This window comes from Channa argus, chromosome 4 (assembly GCF_033026475.1).
Source record: "Channa argus isolate prfri chromosome 4, Channa argus male v1.0, whole genome shotgun sequence".
NCBI lineage: Eukaryota > Metazoa > Chordata > Actinopteri > Anabantiformes > Channidae > Channa > Channa argus.
Window position 1 is genome coordinate 20,705,042 of NC_090200.1, and position 17,835 is coordinate 20,722,876.

Here is a 17,835-nt window from a genome sequence, read left to right on the forward strand (position 1 = left end):
AAAAATGTAAATAATAAAGAATAACAAGATATAATTTGCAAACCAGGGTCCTTTATTTGCGCATATTAAGCTAAAGCAAAGTCTTGATTCTTGTTTCTTTTTCATAATAACACATACATAAGGCTGAAAGATTCAATTGTAGAAACATTTAAGAGATTTGTGAAAAGCCAAAAAAGAAACTTTTTTGATAACTTTTTCTATTATTATTCTAATTTAGTACAAATTGACCCATATACAATATGTCTATTCATTTCTTTTTTATACTTCAGGGCTGCAAGTATTTATGAAAGTGGAACTGGCTTAGATGTTGCATATGTTCAGCGCTGCACCTAAATCAACAGAAAACCCAGGATAGAGAGGTTCAGCAAAGGTCGTCTTGATTTGGTGCAGCAGTATCAAACGGTCTGAGTCACAAACACTGTAGAAACTCAACATTCCTGCTTTGTAATTAAGGTGTATGCCTACTCTGCGGGACTGAGTTGGAGGAATTTGGCCTTTGTGAAGGTTATTGTGCCAAAATGTACAGCCAGAAGGAGTACATGTTAATTTCCAGGACAGGTTATTGTGACCAAAACAGGAATCATTTCCTGAGCCCTTTCTTTTAATGCCTATGTACGAAACTGCCAACTCGATAATACCACCATCCCACTCCACCTCCCAGTAGTGGTTATCCACAAAGCCCTTTGTGCACAGAGCCTGGTGATAGTAGGTGAATCTGTCAGGATGATCAGGGTGACCCTGGTCCTTATCACTCCATGATATCTCTCTGTTACTGTTGGACAGCCAAAGATGTGCAGCTACCGTACAAGGATTCACTTTCACTTCAGAGTCTGCAAGGAAAGATCAAACACTCATTTAACTCATCTTTTATGTATTTTTTTGCTGATATGTATGTAAACTGACTGAATATAATACTCACTGCCATATGCAGCTAAAAGTTTACTCCTCTGTCTTATTTCTAGTGGAAATTGTAACACTGTAACAGAAAAAAACACAAATCATACACTTATTACAGTCACATCCCAGACTTAGACTAGACTTAGACTAGACTACTTAAAACATTCAGAAAATATTCAGTTCATCCATACTTACACTGATGGTTTTCAGAATGAATGGATAATTCATTTTTTGCTTTGTTGCATATATTTTGAAGTTTATCTTTCTGTGCGATAACAAACTCTCTCAGGGTGTCAAGTTTGTCACAGGACTCGGGTGTAAGTAGAGGGAGACCTCCCAAGGCCTGGTAACCCTGCACATGGCAAACAAATACACTGTGTTATTATCAAATGAAATCATAGCTACATTTATTGAGGAAAAAATACAAAATGGAACATGCTTTCAAAGGCCACCAAACATCAACTTTACGAACTTAATGGGATCCTCCGTCAGTGAAAGTTGGTCAAGTTTATCCTCTCTTCGCCTCAGTTCTAGCACTTCACGTTGCAGCTGTGTAATGCAACTGTTAGTCCAGTCTACTCCAGCCTTCTCTGCTTCTCCAACTTTTTCTCTCATCTCAGAGCACTTCCACTTCACAAAGCGGATGTGTTCTGCACAAAGCCGCTCGAAGTCATCACACGCCTGCCACGCACTTTCCTTGGAGGAAACATGGATCTTTGTCTTAACTGTTACACCTCTTTTACAACAGCCTTTGTTTGTGGCACATTTTTAAAGGTTTAGTTTTCAAAACACTATATAAATATATTTTACTAATCATTCCCAACCTAGGTGGTTCCCAACCTATGTGTGTGGCCCCCCACTAGGTCAGTTGGCAGGAAACAACACAGTTGCATTTTCTAGGAAACCTTTACGAGCACAGCAGTTGCACCAAAGTCCTCACTTTGATTACCAATAATTGCAGTGGGGAAAAATGAAAAGAATATTTTATGTTTGTAGATGACACCCACTCTTATAGAGTCTGCCGCATCCCTCAGTTTTGCCATTTTCCTCTCTGAATTCAGCATTCTGTCTGAAATTTCTTGTTTAGTCCTTGTCAGTTGTCTCTGTTAAAACACAAATTCAGAAGCTTTAAAAAAGCTCAGTGATAGTAAAATGACAGACAACAAATCACCTGAGCATGGGTATGACCTGAATTACCTGCATCTCACACTTTTCAGCTGCAACTGTCACAGTCTCATGGCCTTTGTGTTCATCCATCACACACATTAGACATATGAACTGTTGATCAGTGTGGCAGTATACCTCCAGAAGTCTGTCATGGTGACAACAGAGGCTCTCTTTGATCCTAGCAGAGGCTGGTATCAGACTGTGCTTTTGCAGGGGCACCATCTCCAAATGAGGCTGCAAGTGAGTTTCGCAGTAAGAAGCCAAACACACAAGGCAGGACATGCTAGCTTTACGTTTTCTCCCTCTGCAAGCATCACACTGCACATCACCTGATGAAGCGTAGTTTTCTCCATCGGCCTCATTTTGATTGTCTTTTTTCCTATGTTGCTCCAACAGATCAGCCAAAAGCGTGTTCCTCTTCAGATCAGGCCTTGGGTAGAAAGTCTGCCTACACTGAGGGCAGCTGAAAGTTCTACCATTTATCGTATCCCAGACACTATTAATGCATTTTATACAATAACTATGTCCACAGGCGGTTGTCACTGGATCCTCCATTAACTGTAAACAGATGGAGCAGTCGAACAACTCCTGATTGTAAGCCATTTTTTTGCGCTCTCACAGAGGGAGTTACTGTACTTCCACTTCCTCAGAAGGAGTGGCTTGTTGGCAGTTTGTATTCAGTGGGAGGGCACTGGTCTATGAGTGAGTACACAACCCAATCATTGCAGTCAAATGCTAACTGCAAATTCTACTTGTGTCAAAACATTGGATGTTACTACCTTGAAAAAGCCAGAGGTAGTACTGTTTAGCTCTACAGAGCATTTCTAGTCCTTGTCTGCTAAAAAGCTAATATTTAAATTTACCGTTACACGGAATGGCCCTAAATTGGGCTCAAAATAATTATTTAATCTCATAATTCTTATAATCTCATAAATCCTATAACTATGCTAGACTATAGACACTGAGGTAGATCTGTTGAAACACATACTATGCCAATAGTCCATGTGATTGGAATTTCCTAAAAATACATTGATATTGACACGATCACATACAATTGCCAAATATTAAGAATTTAAACATTGGTGCGCATGATGAAATGAACTATATCATTATACATCTTTATTTGCACAGGGACTGTGTATGTTAATAAGCAATTCTGTAATGCAACCGAATCAGAGGCTGATTTTTATCTGTAAAGTACTTATTTGCCAAATGTTATAAGGTCTCACTTACAAAGAGCAAAATACATAATACATACAGACCAAAGCAATAAAAGAAAATCAGTCAAAGTCAAATTCAAACATACCAAGCAATAACATCTAGCATTAATAATGTTAATACAAAGAATTTAAAAGTTCCAAATATTGGCAAAACATTAGTAACATTGGAAACACGTCCTGCTACAACTAGAGTTTTATGGCTCAACATCCAACAAAACTACACACATAACATAAAACATAACACAACATAACATCACCAAAAGCAAACACAGTGGTTAAACCACATCTAACAACAAACAAAAAATACTAATAGTTACAGAAAATAGGTTTAGAAATATCTACAAGGCAGCAGGAATGAACAGGTTTCCCAACAGCATTCAAACTTCAGTCATTTAACCTTTTATTTGTAATTAACCTAACGGAGGATCCTCTGGAGACCATGAACCCAGGGTAGAGCAGCTCTGAGAATGTGGTCTGAACTCTGTGAAGAAGCATCATTTGATCAGAATTGGAAACGTTGTAGAAGGACAGGCTCCCTGCCTTATGGTTAAGATACACTCCTACTGTATCCGAGCAGGGGACAGATATTCTGGTTTTTAATTCATTGTGCCAAAAGGCGCAACTGGAATTTGAGAGGGAAATGCACCAGGACCGGTCAGTGTAACCAAAGGAACTTTCTTTCAGCTCTGCTCCTTTATAGCACACAGCAACCTCAACCCTGGGCCCCCTCCATTGAACCTCCCAGTAGCTAACTCCACATAAACCTTCACTGCATAGCACCTGATCAAACTTGGTAAATCTGTCTGGGTGGTGTGGGTACTGCTGTGCTTTCTTAATCCAGGTGACCTTGCTGTTTTCTTCAGAAAGCAGTAGGTTTTCAAATGCTGTGTTGGGATCCAACCTCAAGTGGCAGGAATCTAAAATGCAGACGTCATTACTCAGTTTGACAAGTGGAAGGTGAGCACAAAGGCTCAATTATATGTTTTTATGCTGAAAAACAGTAAAAACTCACAGAGTGAAAACTCTTGTCTTGTGTTTGGATCGGGAGCAGTTTGAACTGAAACCAGAAAATAATAATAATAATAATAATAGCTTTATTTATAAAGCACTTATCAAACAAAGTACAAAGTGCTGAACATTAAAAAGGAAAATAAAGATAAAACTTATGTTAGAAGACAAAATCTTTAGAAAATGATTATTAAAGGTTTTTTCTTACTTTTCTCAGACATTTCAGCAATTGCTTTTGTCATGATTTCCATTTTGTCTCTCAAGTCAGATATAGCCGTGGTCACAAAATCAAAACATGTGTGGAGCTGGAGGTTGAAAGAATTGGACACAGTAGGTTCTGTGTGGTCAAAAATGGACTGGATGCTCTAGAGAGAAGCAAAAAAAAGAAACACAACTATAAACTTCTAGTTTTAGCAATAAATAATTCACGTGTTTTGTTTCCTGGTACCTGCAGGAAATAAATGTGATCCTCAGTGAGGGACAGATGTTTTAGTTCTTCCTTTCCCTTCCTCAGTTCACAGATCTCCTTTTCCACCCGATCCACGAGTGCCTCACCTCGGCTCACTGCAGCTTTCTCCTGAACTCTGATAAGCTCCTCCACAGCACGATGTCTTTTATTGGCCATCTGGATAAATTCATTGTGGGCTTTCTGATTTTCATCAATTGCTGCATCTACACAACACTAATAGTAAAAAATAAACAATAGCAATAACTGGGAAGGAGGCCATTACACATTACATGTAGGTATTTCTAATAGAAAATCATTAAGACCCTTTCATTTTTTGCAGTCTATTTTAAATTGACTAACTTCTCATCAATCAACATTCTATCACCAATAATGACAAAGCAAACTCTCTTTTAATTATTTTTTTACATATTTATATAGAAATCAAAAACTGAACTCCTGTTACCCTTGCCATGATAAACCTGTATTTATTTAGACATTGTTTGGTTTAATTATCATTGAGACAGTCTGCTGGGAGTTTGCAAAACATCTTTTAAAGAACTCTCAGAACATCATGTATATGTGGTCTGAAACATAAATTAAATACTGCGTGGAACTCATCTCCAACTCTGCTGATCACTTGGCTAATGCCACCCCATTGTTAAAGCATGCTGTAGGTGAGTTTTAGCAGCAAGGAAAACTGGTCAGAGTTGAAGGAAGAAAGAATGCACTAATTACACAAAGGTTCTTGAAGAATATCTGCTCCAGGTCAGTGTATCTATAGCAGCTTACTGACACACACTGGGGCCTGTGTAGACTGATGGGCAGGATGACATTTTTATTCATTTACATGAAATGTACAGTACAATATAATGTGCAAAAAAGGAAGAATTGATAAGTTTCTGAAACTGGTGTAAGTCAACTGACCTTCAGACCTTCAACTTCAATTTACCTTCAGTGCTTTCATTTTCCCTTGCAATTGTCGGTGCTGTTTTTCTTTCTCCTGTATTTCTTGTAGGTATCTTTGGTGTTTTTTGACAATTTGTTTCTGAAAACAAATATTACACAAATCAATAGCCCACATTTAAACCCATACAGTAATGAAACATGCAATACAGTGCATCTCTTTCTTAATCTGCCTGTCTTTTGCAAAAATAGAAAATCTTCTAATTGGAAAATGAAATGTTAACTTGTCATCTATTGTTACAGCAAGATGTTCTTACTTGTTTCTCTTGCCTCGCTGCTGCGGCCGAGACAGTGTCATGACCTTTGTGCTCATCCATCACACAAAGCAGGCAAATGCATTGGTCATCACTGCGACAATAGACTTCAAGAAGCTTGTCATGCTTAGAGCAGATCTTCTCTTCTATGGAGGCAGACACTTCCACTAGTTTGTGCCTTTTGAAAGCAGCAGACTCATAGTGAGGCTGCAAGTGAGTGGCACAATAAGAAGCCAGACACACCAAGCAAGACTTGACAGCTTTCAGCTTCTTCACAGTGCAGAAATCGCACTCAACTTCCCCTGGACAGACCTCATCCTTTACAGGCGAGGTGTGTTTGTATGCCCATGACATTTTCCCGATTAAATTAACCAAAACTGTGTTCTTGTTCAGCACAGGTCTTGGAATAAAAGTGTGTCTACACTGGGGACAAGTGTAAACACCACTCTGGTCTTCCTGGTCCCAGTACCCATTTATACAGCCCATGCAGTAGCTGTGGCCACAGTTAAGCGTCACCGGGCTCCTCAGTATGTCCAAGCATATGGAGCATGATAATGCATCAGGCTCACAGCTCTCTGCCATCTTCGTCCCTTCACTGTCTAACTTTCGCTTTCTCTGGAAATGAAACGTGGTTTTTAGATGGGTGTGGCTAAAGCTCTTAAAGTCTCTGCTTTCTCAAATCTTTAAAGTGGCGAAAACAACTATCCCATAAAATAAATAGGATTATTCCAAAGTATCACTGTGCTGTTTGAAACATGAAAACTTTCCCGTGTTAAAGCATATCTCATATGTGCCTGTATGTTCAGATAAGGACGTGAGAATGGCACCGAGCTATACAAGAAACGCGAGATTTCGTTGGTATCCAAGGGAACCATGGCAGCATTCGGGATTTTTGCATTTAGGAAGAGGGTGAGGGCACCCTAGATGTTAGCTAGGTTTCCTCTGGCGATATTTCTGCTTAACTGGGAATATTTTACACCATGGACCTACCGGATGCGATCCGAAGACGCCTAGAAGATTTTTCACGTAATGTTTTATTTGACCAGAGTCGGAATCGGCCTCACACAAAAGAGAATGACACGTTTTTCCGCCACGGTAAATGAAGCTAATGTTAGGGGCGAATGAACATTGACGTTATCGTGGTGAATTTGCTTTTGGATCAGATGTGTCGGCAGTGTTCATGTCAAGCATAGCTTTGCAATAGCTACTGCGAATTTTTGTTTGTCCAATCAGTGAACGATTTGTTTCTTCTGTTTTCAGACAAGCGGGTCTTGTCAAGTCTCAACCTCCAGATGTCTCTGTACTTTAACATGTGGTTCTTCCCCTTGTGGTGGATCAGTGAAATTGTAATGCTGCAACTCAAGGTAAGGCCAAAAGTGAGAGGGCTTGAGTGGATATTAGTCAACATAATGCAAACTTTTTGGTAGTTAACCCTAACCCTAAATAAATCACTGGTTAATGTACATGAACAGTGGGTTCCCTATAATTATAAACTGTAAATAGTAAACGAAGAAATGTGGGTCAGTGGGTCAGGTGAGCACCTTGCATGGTGGCCACCGCCGTCAGTGTGAGTGGGGGAATGAGAAGCAACATTGTAAAGAGCTTTGAATAAAAAATATTTATATTTTATAAGCGGCCATCTACCATTTTAGGGGCCATTTGGCCTTTAACAGGCAGTTATGTTGTCGGCCAAGTAAAAGTAAAAGTTCATAGTGCCCTATAAATAGAAATAACAATGTGATCAAACAATCCTTAATGTGCTCTTATTTTCACCATTAAGTCCATTTCAATTTAATTGCATTGTTTTGGTTGTCATTTCTACCAGTATCCTGCCTTGCCAGACTACTACAAGTTCATCCTTGTCACCATTCTCATCGTGATGACTTTGATTGAGGGCATTAGACTTTATCTTGGCTATGCAGGGAATCTGCAAGAAAAGGTGGTGCATCACTCACACAAACCTAGATATATTCTAAGCAATGTGTATGATGCAGAGATCCTAATTCATGTAATGCCTGTCTTTGTGTAAGGTCCCAGAGTTGGCTGGATTTTGGATGCTGAGCATCCTTCTCCAGTTTCCATTAATCCTGTTTCAGCTCTTTAATGAAGCCATTCTCATACAGCCCCTGGAGAGGGGTGTTCACATAGTTCTTGCCATATTCATACTCACACAGGTATAAATAAATTCCATACCAAACATTAACTGCTGTAGTTATAACATACCCAATATCAGCTGAGTACATACTATTAAATACATTTATGCGATGCCTGATTTTATCGTTTTTTTTATTTAATCATCATTACTGACTGTAGTATTTTTATCCCCAAACCATTCAGGCCCTCTCTGGATTCGTAGCACTTCGAAACATGGTCAGACACACAGAAAGCCAGTTTCATATCCAGCAGTTTGACTGAAATCTGAAGTTCTGGCACATTTGGACTTACCTGAACACATCTTTACACACCTCCCAGAGGTTGACTGAAAAAAATGTCACTTTCTGTATTAAGCATCGCATATGGGATAATGACTTATTGAAGAGAGAAACGATCTGAACATTTTTTCGTATTTTATGGTTCTTTTGTCTTTGTACTGCTGCAATAAATGACTTCTACATTACACACAATCTGTGTATCATTTATTAGGCAGGTACTGTCATTACTACTCAGACCATGAGTCTGCGTACATCTGCGTAATTATGATTTGTCCTTAGTATATCATTAAAGCTATTATCCACACTCTGAAAAAACAGATTAGCTGTTAATACAATTTTTAAAATGTACAACAATATATCAGGGCAGCGCAATGATGGAATTTTTAGTGCTGGTGCTTCACAGCTAGAAGTTCCCTGGTTTGAATTGCTGGCTGTAAAGAGTTTACGCATTGGCCTGTTGTTTCTGTGGGTTTCCTCCCAGATTGCAAAGACATGCATGTTATGTTAATTGGTAACTATAAATTGCCTGTAATTGTGAGTGTGTTTGAATTGTATGTGTATGTGTCTGTGTTGTCCATGGTTGGTGTGTACCCCGCCTCTCGCTGATGACAGCTGGGATAGGCTACAGGCTACAGGGCAGGATAAGTGGTTAAAATAATTGATAGATGGATATAATAATTTATCAAACTTTTAATAGAGAATTATAAACATCAAGCAAAGATTTCCATTTCATAGTAATTTTAATAATTAGAAGTTTTGTCCTATCCATGTGACACAGGTTTGACCTATTTTATTTATTTCTGTTTATTTAAATGAGATTAGTTTTATCTAATGTGATAGATATCCGTTTTTTTTATATTTTTATTACTATTATTGTTATAATTATGACTTCCGTCCCCTCCAAAAGAGTTGAAACAGTGAGGCCAATTCCTTTATTTTTGCTGTACACTTTGCTGTAAGCATTTGTGTTTGACATCAAAAGATAACTAGAAAGTGCACTGAAAGGATTTTCCAAGCAAAGCTGAAAAAAAAAAATAATAAAGATTAGGTTAAGAATAGGAGACAAGAGATCAACATTTCAACTTTTATTTCCAGGTATTTACATTTGAATGTGATACACAACTTAGCCTACAGCAAAAATAAAGAAATTAGCGTCACAGTTCCAATACTTTTGGGGAGTGTACCTGTAGTTCCCAGATATAAATATTGTGCTGTACAGTGGGGCAGATTGTGATGGTCTTCTGGCCATTGCCATTATTTGGCTCTCTTTTCCAGAGTGATAGTGCCTGGTGTTTTTAATTCGAAGCCTACAGAGGGGGTAGCTCTGTTGCCCGAGAAGTTCCATCGTCATCAGTGTTGAAGGCTTCAACACGGGGAAAATCCACCTTGAGATTTTTGTCCTCCAAAGCTTCTTTGCTTAGTCTAAACTGAAAGACGACAGTTTCACAAAAGACCATTAAAGGGCCATACATTGAGTTAGGATGCTTAATCCTTGTCTTCTCATCATTGTACTGTCTCATCACCTTTTAAACACCAATAACTCATGTTGCAGTCTTTGTGCTGCAGTGGCAGCCTAAGCATTCAACAGAGAGATGATCAAATATGAATTTACCTTTTGTGTCTCAAGTCTGTGTTTCTCAGCACTGGCTCAAATAAATTTCTGTGTGATTTGGATTCACTCAGGGGAATGTCCAGAGTGAGATTTTTCCTGTTCTGCTCTCCAGATGGTATACATCTGAGCAATGACAACCCTATGGAATGATGACAAGATAAGATAGTAAAAAAGATAAGGTAAGATTAGAAACAACGGAAAATTGATAAATGAAAAAATAATTGACCAAAATTTGTGTGTGTATGGAACCTTGAAAGGACTCTTCTTGTTCCCCATTCTGTGGTTTGGTGTTGGTGTTGTTTACATGTGAAGTGGAGGAATTCTCCGACACAATATAACTTTCTGAGACAGGTAAAGAATTTCTGTCTCTAAAAAAATGCTGGTTGTTGGTAAAACCTGACACCAGTCGCTTTGTTGGAGCAATGTCTGGAACCATGCCGGAGCAACTAAATGAGGGAGACCTACCACAGACGGGACATAACAATTAGGAAATCTCAAAGTACCTCAGCATGTAGTTATGTCCTATTTAATGATATCAATACACGTTTTATTGAGAGGTTTACCATTGGGGCACTGTAAGGGTAAGAGGCAGCCCTAAAAAAGGGAGACAGGTTAAAAGAGCGACAGATTGAGGTAGGCTTGAATTGTTTGAAAGTTTAATTCACTTCCAACTGGAACCACTTTACATGCAGACAAACCTCTGTAGCCTTTGCAGGTGAAGAGGGATTGTCCGCAGTGACCCTGCTGGTTGTAATATACGAAATTGAGTTTAGCTGGATGGATAGCACCTAGGTGCAGCAACCGAGAGGAACATCGCCACCACCCTGTATCCCCCCCAGTGTCACCTGTGAAAGAAATATAAACACTGGCTCTTCAGAAATACTTCTGCCTTTCTCCTTCTTACCAGAACCACTACAAATGTACATTTTCATTTTTATGCTGATGACACAGTTATGTACTGATTATCTTCTACTGTTGATGACACTCTTGGGAAGCCGCAAATAACATTTAATTGTATTTAGTGTTTCTGGTTATAATCTGAGATCTCAAAACTCTTTTTTTGTTTAATGTCCCATGGCACTGAATTTGGTAAAACATCTTTTAAGATTTCTGCTAATACTACTACTTGAAATTCAAAAGAACTTAAATTTCAAAGGGAAAGTAACTATGGGTGAATTTAAATAGATTTTGAATACTAGGGAACTAGAATGTTATTGGATTTAACTGTTCATTCATGTCTTTTTTAACGTATGAGTGCATTTTTGTACTGTTTTCTTGCTGTTTTTCTGTTTCTTACCTGGTTAAATAAAGTATCCATCTATCTATCCATCTTGATGTCCTAGAAAATGTCCCCAATTTTTGAAAGAGAAAAAGCAACACAACTAACCGCAATTTACCGCTACTAAATTAATGGTTATAGTGAAATGGACCATGATTAGATTAGAGAATGTTTTAATATTTATTTAGGCCTCTAAAATTAACATTACCTGAAAGAGATGAAACAGCTGCGTATGTGCTGCGATTTGGACAGGCTTTTGCTCTGTGATGCAGGTGTGCGGTCCTTGTGATTTCCAAACAGTTATCCTAAAATCCCCAAAATGGAAAATACCCAAACATCAGCTCAAAATCACAGATAATATTCAGTTTATTTAGGCATCATTAGTACAGTTTGGCAACTTGCATTAAATTGGGAATGCAAGTGAATGTATGTAATGGCTGCCTCAATAAGGTGCCAATAATGCTGGTAAGAATAAGTTGCTTTGATGAAGAAATTTAGTCCCGACCCTTTGAGCTGTCTTTACCTTGACAGGCTCACAGAGCCTGGGGCCTTGCCACAGAGTCACCTGACTGACCTCATCAGGGTGAGTGGGGGAAGGAGGGACAGCTCTTTTTATCAGACCATTTACCTTCAAAAAGAAAGAAAGGTTAATAGGAAAAGCTCAGAAAATCTTCTCACTTTTTATTTGGCTTGTTCTGTCTAATTCTGTCTAATTTCTTCCCGTGCTCTTTACTTCATACCTGCCATTTTTTCCTGTGTCTCCCACAGGGCTTTTCTGGGGGGCTCTCTTTAATAGTGTTGTCCTGAGGTAGGCTGGACTCCTGCAGAGACCATTCACTAATCAGTCTTATTTAAAGTCAGTATTACATTAACAAGACAAAGTGTGAAGTAATTATTTGACTGTTAGCCTCTTACAATATGTTTTATGTTCATTTGCTGGTCCTTTTGCTGTATGTTACTTTTCACTCTGTCTGTTCGCAACCTGTTTCTTTCTTTACTGCTCCTCAAGTGTTTCTTTTTCTTTTTCACTGGTGTTTGCTGTGGAGGACAGCAGGATCACATGGTAAACTGGTACTAGAGATGATATGATTCAAAACTGGTACCTTCAAAAGAAGCTCAAGAATCACTACAGTCATATGCGATATTTACCTTAAGAAAAAAAAAAAAAGCATGTCCATGGAAGAGTAGAGTTATCAGTATACCTTTGTCTGGACAGTTTGTGGTTGGTTCAGTAAATGAACTGGGAGTCCATCTGAATCTGAACTATTTGAGCCACTGGTGCTGTTAAAGTAAACAAGAAATTGAAATTTTAATGAATTAAAAAAAGCAGCAATATATTCATTTACAGTATGTTTAGTAATTTAAATGATTCCTTAACACTTGGAAAAACCTAAGTGATTATTAAAGTTGAGTTTCTTTTTTGGTATTTTGTCAGTGGCCAATGTCTTACATTTAAATACATAAAAAATAAAATAAAAAATATTTCTCACCTGGTTTCCAAGTCAGAGACAGAGAAGTTAGAGTCAGTGCCCAAATCTTTGCCCAGTCTCTCTCTGACTTCTTTTGTCAACGATGCTGCCAGCTCTTCCAAACAGTAAGTGACCTAAAAAACATACAAAAAAACAAAAAGAGGATATCAGTTTTACACATTTTTCAGATATGTCTTTTTGAACTGATTCAGCTCCAAAGTTCAGAAGACTAGAATTCTAAATAAACTGTGGTCGGCATTGTCGCTTCACTTCTCACCTTTGTTTGATCAGGATCACAGTAGTCCAAAAGAGTGTCACAAAAGTAAAAGCCCATAGACTTCAGGTCTTGAGTGGTAAAATGTGTTCCTTTCCTGTCACCTAATAGTCAAACCAATAACAAATGCTCATACAAGAGACATGAAAGCATACACACATACACAAACACATACATCTGAAAACTATAAACTCACCCAGCGTGGAGCCTCCAAAGGTTGCCTCCATAGTGTAGCTGTTTCTGATGCCAAGTTTCCACATGGCAATTCGTCCTGTTCCCTCCTTGCTCTTCTGCACTCTGAACTTACAGCTCCTAAAAGAGAACTAAAGATGACAATGCTTTAGATGTTTGTGGTTAAAATGGTAAGTAGGGTTAAGTATACACAAATAACTACCAAGAACACTGGCTCTGATATATGGTCAATGTAAATGAGAAAGGCATGTAACACACTGATCAGTGTTAACTAAGTTAGAGGTGTAGTACACTAGAACTTTAAAAGCTTTACTATGGGTCTATTAATAGTCAAAATAATATAGAATTCAGTATAGAAATGTAAACTTGAAACATTACCTTATTACTGGCATTCTTGCTCATCATTAATGGAAAGACTCTTTCGTGAAGCTTTAGTGAGGTATCACCTCGGTTGTTACAGCCGTACATAAAGACATTGTTTTTGCGATTGTGGCCATGAAAGTCACAGTAAAGAATTACATCTGTCTCAGCCATGAGCCTGGGAAAAAATAAATAAAAAGCAGAGATAATTATGTTCAGAATGCATTTCGCTTTGTCCTGGGTAAAACACTATAAAAGAGTTTATAATTATAAATTCTAGAATATGGACACAGGGTTTATGCCCCAAAAATCTTTTTTCAATTTTAAAGTATCTAGAAAAAATTGTGGCCAGCAAAAATGCTGAGTGATACAATTGCAAAGCTAAAACCAATCTTTAACTTCAAACTAAAACCAAGGAACAGAAATGTCAGTAAGAATGAGCATGAATGTGACGAGATTTTATCCAGACTTTAGAGCCTCGGTAAGGCTGAGTCTGAAACCAGAGCAGGTTCAGATAGACTTCTCCTAGTCTAGACTATGAGCTTGGGTATCACCTCTCTCCAAGTTCATCGGACATTAGGTTCTTCTTTTTTTAAATATGCCAGGTGGACACTGTGATAAACATTTCATCTGCTATTGTTCCAGGTGTGAGGCCTTGAAAAAGTATTTTTTATTTATAGTCTAGTGATATACACTGATTAAACAAACCATTATTAGCTGATACCAGTGTGTAGGTTTGTGTGCATTATGTTGAATGGTGGTTCTAATATTTTGGCTTCCTCATTCATTTTAAATAAGGTGGCCAAAAAATCAACCATTTCCTAGTATACTGCCCCCCTCCCCCCCTCCACACAAATATTACAAATATTTTCTAAATCACTTTGTTTTATCAAAGTTTGACACATTTACACATATTTCTCTATGCATGTAATCCATCTTACCTTTCCACCATTTTTCGGGTGTGCCACACACAGGGAAAAGAATCCCTGAGCAATGTCCTGTAATTTCTGTTGAGATCTGTGCCTGCCAGAGAACAGCGGTAATTGCCCACCACCACACCATCTGGATTTAGCATTGGTACCACCTGCAGCAACACAAATTAGAAACAATACCATTACATCATCCAATAAATCATAACATTATCAGCACTGTAGACATTGCAGTCTACATGATGTAAGACTATGAGTTTGGGTATCACCTTAAAAATAAAATTATCCCTGAGTAGCTGAGCATCTTCCGAGTCCCCAAGCAGGAAGTCCAGGAAACCCTCCATTATCCAGGAGCCATTGGTTTCTCCAGGGTGCACTCGAGCTGTCACCACCACAGCCTTCTTGTCCCTACCCTCCACCCTGCTGACCCCCCGAGATGTTATGGTCATCATATACAGAGCATTTCCTGCAAGGCTGTGGCACAGCACCCGCAGTTTACAGTATGATGCAACTGCTGGGTTGGAAGAAATGCGCATGAGGTATCTCTGCAGGTGTGAATAAGTGTAGGGGTAGGAGTGGGCCAGGTAGCAGGTGTCTGATTCATAAGGGAACTCAAGAGTCCATGTGAGTGAGTACAAGGTTATGACCTCACCGTTTTTGTCCTTTGTATTCTAAAAAGAGATGGAGAATCTTTGTTGAGAAAGATATGGCTCCATTAACATGAATGACATACAAGTTATACAGTACTCACTACAGATCTCATGCTCAGTTTTACTGCTGACCATTTCCATAGTCTCTTATAAAATAAAGTTTAAAATTTAGATTTTTGAAATTAAATGTGAAATGCTCCTTTAATTGTAGGCCATGGACTACAAATTTACAGTGGTGCCAAGACACTATTTTAGAATTTCAAACTCTTCAAACTGACAAAGTCTGCCTACCTGATTGCAGTTTCTGTAGTATCTTATATCAGACCCAGCACGGTGCCATCCAACAGCTTTCTCTTTGGCAGCTCTCTCTGAGTACAGGAGCGGCCTCATACCCTGAGAATAAAGGCTGCTGCTTTTCATGAAGTTGACAATAGTGAAGCGATATGTTACCCCAGCCTTCATGTTTCTGACTCTGAAGTAGAACCACTGGGTGTGCTTTCTGGTGTACAAGTCTGTGCGCAGGGTGAGCTCATAGTCATTAACACCCCTAAATAAGAAGGAAATATGCGTGGGGAGAAAGAAAGTAACCAAGAGGGATCAAATTAGAACGGTTGAAAAGCTAAAACTCATCAGTTTTGGGCACTTACACTTGCACTGCCTTCTGAAGATTCCCACTCTCAAAGCGTGACTCAAATTCAAGGGTGAAGTCTGACTGATTGATGTCATAAGTGGCAGGCTTTAAAGGCCCCCTGCTTCCGCCGACACGAGAGCAGGTGAAAAATGGATTCTTAGTGGCTTGAAATTATGAGAAAAAGAAAAAGTGAATTTCAGATATAATTAAAAAATTTACAAGGTCCTTGCATTGTTTTTTAGATGGTTGTACCAAGGTACAGAATATAAAAAAAGAGTGCAAGACTTGTATTAGATTGGAATGTTAACATAAAATCCATATCTGGAAACATTAGGGTGTTTGGTTACTTTTTTCCACCTTATTACAAGAATATATGCAGTAAGATAATGTCTTTACTGTCTTTAGTTACCATGATCAATACAGTATACCACTTTCCCTTGTTCCTCTCCAGCTAGCATTGATATCTTCTCATGTCCTGTGGGTTGATAAAAAGGCTCTGGCTCCGGGGGGTCCCATTCTACAACACAAACTGCTATTAAAACATGTTATTCCATTACAAGAAGCCATGTTTTCTAATTCAATTTACTCTCCACATTATTTTGCCAAAGGCATCTGCTTATAAATGGACTCATTTCGTACTGTTAGGTTGATTGGTACAATTTAAACACAAAGTCTTTGTGCATATCAAAAAGATATTAGTTTAACAAATTACCTATGTGATGGATAACGTCACTGGTGACTTCACACTCAATAGGCCAACGCGGACAGGAGATAGATGTGAAATTAACCAGGTCCTGTGGTGCCCTGAGACTCAAAATAGGCCTGCCACCGTCAAAGCCTATGAGCAACTGCCTGGTGCGCAGTGTCTGACTTAGATTTATGGATACTGAGGGAAAAACATGAATCCAACTTTCAGTAACTGTGGTTTTGTGATCCTGTTCTTTCAGTGGTGCTCAATGGATACTAGAACAAACAAGACATGCCGCACTAAATGCTGAACTATTTCCTCTCTTAAACAACACTTGTTATATATATATATATATATATATATTTTTTTTTTTAACTAGAATTAGGGATGAGATGTTACATATACGTGTAGTGTTTAACATATCTCTTTCCCAGCAGGTAAGCCCTCGTATGTCAGCAATAGTGAAGCTACATACTGTGTACAAAACATCCAAAGTGTATGTAACCCATCTAAAAATAGCTTACACTGCCTATCTGCTAATTCCTCTCCAACTTCTTCAGTGTTGAAATCCGTGGTATCACATTTGTCCAAATGGAAAGTATTCCACAAATTCCTGATAGCAGAAACAGCCAAAGTTGATGTTGTGCCTGCCTGATTGGAAAAAATTAAGTTGTTAGTGTTTTAACACTTAGGTACGTTAGAACAAAGACACTGGGAACATGGTAAACAGACATAAGAAGCCTAAACAAAATAACAAAAAAAACAAACGAGTCATGAAAAAAAAACTCACCTTCGAGCTGCTGAAGCTGAGATCTCTCACAGACATCCTAGGTTCTAAAAGTTATTGCCATAGAAACGCAAACCAGCCGCTGTACTTAATAACGTTATTATTCTTGCTCATACAGTTCTCTCTTTAGCACATCTTTATATTAAAGTTAAATTCACAATTATCACTTTTGTTGCCAACATTCTTATTAGCTTCTTCAGTTTACTGCTAACGTTAGCAACCACGTTGCTTCTTGTAGTGAGTTTTATCATAAACGTTACACTGCATCAGCAATAGCACCTTACCTCGCTTACATGTACAATACACTACTTTATAAAGAAACACACTGCTACTTTATAAACAAAAAGAACAAAAAGCAAGCTCGGAGGGTTTAAATTATCCACTTAAATGAAGTAGCGCTAGTCATTGCCAAGAAGCCAAATGTATCTATTTCGTTGCCATGGAGATCTAACCACGCGTACGTCACACAAACATCATTAACGAGTTGTCGTTAAAGTGTCGGACACATGACTAAATTACAAAGGTTAAAACTATCAACACAACGTGATATAAAGGCAATTGAAGTTCTGGTTTGT

The 17,835-nt window shown here is 38.4% G+C and overlaps 4 protein-coding genes across 6 annotated transcripts; 1 reads left to right on the top strand and 3 right to left on the bottom strand.

Annotated features, from left to right (window-relative positions):
• Positions 1–31: 31 nt before the first annotated feature.
• LOC137126190 (E3 ubiquitin/ISG15 ligase TRIM25-like) lies at positions 32–2,720 on the bottom strand. Its single transcript, XM_067502699.1, has 6 exons — positions 2,095–2,720; positions 1,905–2,000; positions 1,361–1,593; positions 1,093–1,271; positions 920–976; positions 32–830 (listed from the first exon to the last, which is right to left on the bottom strand). The coding sequence occupies exons 1-6, from the start codon at positions 2,665–2,667 to the stop codon at positions 301–303; spliced, it is 1,668 nt and encodes a 555-aa protein (XP_067358800.1). The 5' UTR covers positions 2,668–2,720; the 3' UTR covers positions 32–300.
• Positions 2,721–3,161: 441 nt separating this feature from the next.
• Positions 3,162–6,732, bottom strand: LOC137126182 (E3 ubiquitin/ISG15 ligase TRIM25-like). Of its 2 annotated transcripts, XM_067502684.1 has the most exons (6): positions 5,961–6,732; positions 5,690–5,785; positions 4,741–4,974; positions 4,501–4,657; positions 4,297–4,341; positions 3,162–4,201 (listed from the first exon to the last, which is right to left on the bottom strand). In XM_067502684.1, the coding sequence occupies exons 1-6, from the start codon at positions 6,537–6,539 to the stop codon at positions 3,669–3,671; spliced, it is 1,644 nt and encodes a 547-aa protein (XP_067358785.1). In that variant the 5' UTR covers positions 6,540–6,732; the 3' UTR covers positions 3,162–3,668. The 2 variants fall into 2 exon arrangements, with proteins under 2 accessions (XP_067358785.1, XP_067358786.1); XM_067502685.1 differs by lacking the exon at positions 4,741–4,974.
• A 67-nt stretch (positions 6,733–6,799) lies between these two features.
• On the top strand, positions 6,800–8,581 carry tmem17 (transmembrane protein 17). Its single transcript, XM_067502697.1, has 5 exons — positions 6,800–7,052; positions 7,218–7,321; positions 7,783–7,896; positions 7,988–8,131; positions 8,295–8,581. Exons 1-5 carry the CDS (start codon positions 6,938–6,940, stop codon positions 8,370–8,372), a joined length of 555 nt encoding a protein of 184 aa, XP_067358798.1. The 5' UTR covers positions 6,800–6,937; the 3' UTR covers positions 8,373–8,581.
• A 701-nt stretch (positions 8,582–9,282) lies between these two features.
• Positions 9,283–17,825, bottom strand: agbl2 (AGBL carboxypeptidase 2). 2 transcript variants are annotated; one of them, XM_067502680.1, is made up of 22 exons: positions 17,264–17,825; positions 16,998–17,124; positions 16,498–16,671; positions 16,195–16,302; positions 15,802–15,949; positions 15,446–15,701; positions 14,774–15,175; positions 14,517–14,659; positions 13,594–13,753; positions 13,220–13,346; positions 13,027–13,127; positions 12,771–12,883; positions 12,483–12,561; positions 12,196–12,318; positions 12,021–12,101; positions 11,804–11,908; positions 11,489–11,585; positions 10,700–10,846; positions 10,565–10,595; positions 10,251–10,462; positions 10,002–10,140; positions 9,283–9,816 (listed from the first exon to the last, which is right to left on the bottom strand). In XM_067502680.1, exons 1-22 carry the CDS (start codon positions 17,297–17,299, stop codon positions 9,807–9,809), a joined length of 2,919 nt encoding a protein of 972 aa, XP_067358781.1. In that variant the 5' UTR covers positions 17,300–17,825; the 3' UTR covers positions 9,283–9,806. The 2 variants fall into 2 exon arrangements, with proteins under 2 accessions (XP_067358781.1, XP_067358782.1); XM_067502681.1 differs by lacking the exons at positions 10,251–10,462; positions 10,565–10,595; positions 10,700–10,846.
• Positions 17,826–17,835: the final 10 nt, after the last annotated feature.

Coding starts and splice junctions, on each gene's coding strand:
- LOC137126190 (XM_067502699.1), bottom strand. CDS start 2,667: ATGGCTTACAATCAGGAGTTGTTCGACTGCTCCATCTGTTTACAGTTA. Junction 1,594..1,904: donor ATGCGGCAGACTCTATAAGA/GTGGGTGTCATC, acceptor GTTTCCTCCAAG/GAAAGTGCGTGGCAGGCGTG. Junction 1,272..1,360: donor GATCCCATTAAGTTCGTAAA/GTTGATGTTTGG, acceptor ATAATAACACAG/TGTATTTGTTTGCCATGTGC.
- LOC137126182 (XM_067502684.1), bottom strand. CDS start 6,539: ATGGCAGAGAGCTGTGAGCCTGATGCATTATCATGCTCCATATGCTTG. Junction 5,786..5,960: donor CAGCGAGGCAAGAGAAACAA/GTAAGAACATCT, acceptor ATTTGTTTTCAG/AAACAAATTGTCAAAAAACA. Junction 4,202..4,296: donor AAGACAAGAGTTTTCACTCT/GTGAGTTTTTAC, acceptor TCTGCATTTTAG/ATTCCTGCCACTTGAGGTTG.
- tmem17 (XM_067502697.1), top strand. CDS start 6,938: ATGGACCTACCGGATGCGATCCGAAGACGCCTAGAAGATTTTTCACGT. Junction 7,053..7,217: donor TGACACGTTTTTCCGCCACG/GTAAATGAAGCT, acceptor TTCTGTTTTCAG/ACAAGCGGGTCTTGTCAAGT. Junction 7,322..7,782: donor TTGTAATGCTGCAACTCAAG/GTAAGGCCAAAA, acceptor CATTTCTACCAG/TATCCTGCCTTGCCAGACTA.
- agbl2 (XM_067502680.1), bottom strand. CDS start 17,299: ATGTCTGTGAGAGATCTCAGCTTCAGCAGCTCGAAG. Junction 12,319..12,482: donor CACAAACTGTCCAGACAAAG/GTATACTGATAA, acceptor TGTCCTCCACAG/CAAACACCAGTGAAAAAGAA. Junction 10,847..11,488: donor AGCTGTTTCATCTCTTTCAG/GTAATGTTAATT, acceptor TTTCTTTCACAG/GTGACACTGGGGGGGATACA.